Source organism: Echinops telfairi, unplaced genomic scaffold (assembly GCF_000313985.2).
Source record: "Echinops telfairi isolate 266 unplaced genomic scaffold, ASM31398v2 ScPeMD7_9;HRSCAF=40, whole genome shotgun sequence".
In the NCBI taxonomy this organism is placed as follows: domain Eukaryota; kingdom Metazoa; phylum Chordata; class Mammalia; order Afrosoricida; family Tenrecidae; genus Echinops; species Echinops telfairi.
Genome location: NW_022103906.1, coordinates 15,321,584 through 15,326,586, shown reverse-complemented (window position 1 = coordinate 15,326,586; position 5,003 = coordinate 15,321,584). Strand labels below are relative to the sequence as shown.

The window sequence follows — 5,003 nt, the reverse complement described above, 5'->3', positions numbered from 1 at the left end:
GGAGACGTTGGACAGTGCAAGATATGACAAAATAATAATTTATAAATTATCAAGGGTTCATGAGGGAGGTGGGGGCAGAGAGGGAGGGGAAAAGTGAGGAGCTGATACCAGGGGCTTAACTGGAGAGCAAATGTTTTGAGAATGATGAGGGCAATGAATGTACAAATGTGCTTTACACGACTGATGTATGTATGGATTGTGATAAGAGTTGTATGAGTCCCTAATACAATGATTTTTAAAAAAGCTCATGAGACTAAAATAAGCTTGATGTGTTCAGGAAATATTGCTCAGTATGGTATACAAAGAGGGTGAGAATAAGGAACAGAGATAAAAGGTCCAGAATCTGATTATATGACTCTATCAGCCAAGGTCAGAATTCAGATTTCATCCTGTTTCACTTGTCAGCATTAGAAAGTTATGCACCCCAGACTAACACTTTGAAAGATCACTGAGGCTATTTTATGAATGATGGACTGTAATGAGGGAAAGCCAGCATCAGCTAGACAAAATGGAAGGCTATTGTAAGAATCAAGATAAGACACTGGCTCATATAATGCTGAATTGAGAAATGAAGATAGTGACAAACTGAATGGAAACAGTACCTACAAAATTTTATTGATGGACTGTTTGAGAGGCACAAGCAACAGAGTGGTTATTTGTGCTATACACTTGAGACAGGGTGTGAAGGTCTGTGTGTGTTGGAGGCAAAAGCTCCCCCGCAATGTTTTGGGCTTGCATTATGTGACTATTAGATATCAAAGTGGAGAAGTTGAAAAGCAATTAGAGCCATGCGGCCATGCTCAGGGGCAGGTCTAGGCTGGAGATATAAATTTGAGCATCAATATATAAATAGTTAGCCACGGCACTGAATTAGTTGATCCATGCAAAGTATTAAATATACTAAGTAAGAGCTCAAGATTCAGCTCTGGGACATGTGAATATTAAAGGCTTGACAGAATATATAACCAAAACATAGATCACTAAGGAGAAATGAGAAAGGAAAAGAAGGAAAATCAGGTGAATATCACAGCATGGAAGCTTACAGACCTTGTGGTCCAAGCATTATGCTAGTGAGAGGTAAAGTAAGATGAGGGCAGAGTTGGAGCAGGTGAAGTACTGCTTCATAATGACACTGGAAAAAAGGTTCATCGACGGAGTTTATTGCAGCTCTCACAATCAGAGATTCAAGTTCCAAAACACCTAAAAATGGTGCATATTTCAGAATTTTGGCTTTCGTTTTTTCATTGAATGTGTATAGGTGTGTGATTCTGTAGCCTTATATTAATGCTAGATTGAAAAAAATTAACCTTAAGAAACGAATACTGTCATCTTCAGATATGCAATCAAAAACTTACAATTCTTTTAAATTAGTTAAAGTTACAACTATTCACCTGCATTTCTGCAACACAAATGTTTAAAAGAACGTGTTTGAGAGAAGCTGATGTCAAAAAGACCTATTTCAACAACCGAAGTTGCACTGTATGTGTTTTTGAATGAGTATAAATAAATCCTCATTTATCATTTTCTGCTGAGTTTACACCTATGTAAGACTGGAAATTACATTTTCAACAGAGCCCGCATCCGCCATTGCATAAGAGCAGCTTCCCAATTATCTGGAAAGCCCTTCGGTACTCTCTCTAGCTTTCTAGGGCTGGATAGTGAGTTTAAGAAACCAAGAGAAATAAGATAAGTGACCACTTTTCATACCTTAAGTGAGACAACCGGTACCATGTAGAAGAAAAAGAACTTGAGAGGGAAGGATAGTGGTGACATCAAGTTGTTTGAGAAATGAAATCAAGAATTAAAAATAGAATTACATTTTCTAGTTGGCAATACCCAAACAATGCTAAGTGCACTTCATAAATTTTACTATTGTTGCTCTAAGTGATATTACCATAAATCACATTAGTAGTATACTTGGCATGTTTTAAAAGCAAAAAGAATTGAAAATGTCAATAAGTTTAAACAGCTCTGTTATCTCTGAAGAGAGTGGAAGAGGAATTATCACAAACTTTGACCACATCTAGGAGCCCAGTTTGAATGCCCCCATCTATGCTGTCCCTCGCCCTCTAGCTTTAGCACAACACAGAGCATCATTTTGCCAGCCTTATATTAGAAAACTGTTCATTGCTGGTTTCTTTTAAAAAAAAACTTTTTTTTACCTGATGTGCAAGAGGAGATAGCTGTTTGACCCTTTTCTCATCTCGGACAGGAAAGAGAGACTTAAGCAGCTTTGGCATCTGCGGCACAAAGGATTTTACTGGATTCAAGTAGGAGGCTGCTAAGCTACTAAGGCCTGTTAAAAAATATTAAAAGAAAAAAAATACGATAAAACAAAACAATTACTTAAGCATCTTTTTTTCTGTACATTTGCCATGTACCATTTGTAAGCAAATCTATCAATATAAATAAAAAAAGGTATCCACAAAAAATATAATATGGAACAGGGAACTAACTACAATAATCAACACATAATCACCCCCACCCCCCAAGAGGACCAACAACAGAAACCATGGGGGAAGGGAGACAGCAGTCAGTGTAAGATATGAAAATAATAATAATTTATAATTTATCAAGGGGTCACGAATGTGGGGGTGGGGTGAAGAGGAGCTGATCTCAGGGCTCAACAGAAAGTAAATGTTTAGAAAATAATGATGGCAACATATGTACAAATATGCTTGGTACAATTGATATATGGAATGTTATAAGAGCTGTAAGATCCCCCAATAAAATGATCTTTTAATAAAAATAAAATAAAGTCAGAAAAATATATATAATATGGGAAAACACATTATTATCGTCTTTGTAATAATAATGTTTTCTTTTCCAACTGAAAAATATAACTAAGGTACATCTAAAGCACTCTACCATTCAGTGTTACTATTAGTGTTCGATGGGTAAACCACTCTGGGTCCTTAACACTAATTAGGAAAGTAGTAATTTCTGCCCTCAAGTCAAAGTGGATTCTGAAGTTTAAATCACATAGCTGAAGACACACATATGTAGTTCTCCCTCTAGACTTTAAATTCTTTGAAATCATGGACTATGTGTTATATTCAATTAATTTTCCTGGACTATTACTGAACACAGGGAATCTAAGTGGTTAAAATCAGGCTTGGATCTTCTCACCATACTTATGTAATCTGTACACTCAGAAAATAATCCCTGAAACTGGCCTACACAATCCCTGAAACTGGGCCATCAGGATTGGAGGAAGGCTTTTTAACATCCTGTAAAATGCAGATAACCCAACTTTGCTTGGTGAAACCAAGACAACTTGAACCATTTACTGATAAAGATTAAAGACTGTAGCCTTCAGTTTGGATTAAAAGAGAAAAAAATTTACCTAACCAAACAATAAACATCATGAAAAACAGAGAAAATATTAAAATTGTCTAGGATTTCATTGTGCTTGGCCCACAATCAATGTCCATCAAGAATGCATTGCAGTAGGCTAATCTGTTGTACAAGATCTCTTTTAAAGTGTTAAAGAGCAAAATTGTCACTTTGTGGCCTAAAATGCACATGACTTAAGCCATAGTACTTTCCATTGCCTCACATGCATATGAAAGCTATACAATAAATAAGGAAGACTGCAGAAGTATTTGAATTAGCATATCTGAATTATGGTGCTGATGAGAATACTGAAAGGACAGTGGACAGTCAGAAGAAGAAACAGATCTGTCTTGGAAGAAGTATAACCAGAATGCACATTAGAAGTGAGGTTGGCAAGACTTTGTCTTACACACTTAGGACACATTATCAGGAGAGATCAGTCCTTGGAAAAGGACATCATGCTGGATAAAATAGAGCGGCAGCAAAAAAGTGGAAGACCTTCCACCAAAATGGGATTGACAAGAGTTGCTGCAACAATGGGCTCCAATATAACCATGTGTGAATGGAGCACGACCAGGGTCACTATGATTAATCACCGACTCAGTACCCAACAACAACAACAACAACACATATATATATATATTTTTTCAACAACACATATTTTGAGACAATTGAGGAAACTTAATTTTTCAATGGTTTGATGATATTAAGGAATTATAAATTTTTCTTAGGAGCGAAATGTAATTAGGATGTTTTTTGAGGTACACATAGAAATATTCACAGATGAAATAGTATATGGAATTTACTTTAAAATAATTGTAATATAAACAGTTTAATAAAATTACTTATTACAGATAAGATAGTTTATGAACTGATCACTTTGAAATTGGAAGCACTACAGGCATACTAATTCTATTTATACTTTCCATAGTAAAAAATGAGAGCAAACTAAATATTTTAATAAAGGAAATAGTTGCCACTAACAAGTAATTGCTAAAAGAATTAGTGATAAATATAATTCATTATAAAGACAATAAAATATGGAACAAAATAGGTATACATTGTTTCCATGGAAAACTGATATGCTCTGTAAACTTTCATCTAAGCTACAATACAACATTTAAGAAGAGAAATCCTGAAGAATTCAAGAAGCAATGATTACCAAAATATAGTGAGATTTAAATCAAGTAAATGTTAGTTATACATTTTAAAAGAGAGAAAAAATAACAAAATTTAGGGGATTTAAGTAAAGTAGTACCCTGTGAACCAGCAATTTCATTTTTATGTGTTGACTCAAGAAAAATGCCCACAAAAGAAGGCAAGAATGTTTATAGCTACTTTATTCATAGTAGCTAAAAACTGGAAAGAGCTCAAATCTCCATAAATGGGAGAACATAAATGTAGTAAATTCATACAGTGAAACACTTATCAGGAATAAAAACAAATGAATTACTTGTATCCATAGCAGAATGGACAACTTGCACACATACTATAATAAGCAAAAGAAGCCAGAAACAAAACAAGAATACACGGTCCATGTTTCCACTTACATGAAACATGTCAAACTAATCTGTAATGATAAAAATGGGAATGGTGTGAAGACAAATGTGTGCATAAGCAAATGTGGTGAAGAAAACTGATGGTGCCTGGCTATCAAAAGATATAGC

General features: G+C 34.9%; 1 protein-coding gene across 1 annotated transcript in view; it reads right to left on the bottom strand.

The window, feature by feature from the left end:
- KIF13B (kinesin family member 13B) overlaps positions 1-5,003 on the bottom strand; it is a 268,551-nt gene that overhangs the window by 31,785 nt on the left and 231,763 nt on the right. The window contains exon 36 of the mRNA XM_045286833.1: positions 2,163-2,296. Coding sequence (XP_045142768.1) covers positions 2,163-2,296 — 134 coding nt within the window. The remainder of the gene's footprint in view (positions 1-2,162; positions 2,297-5,003) is intronic.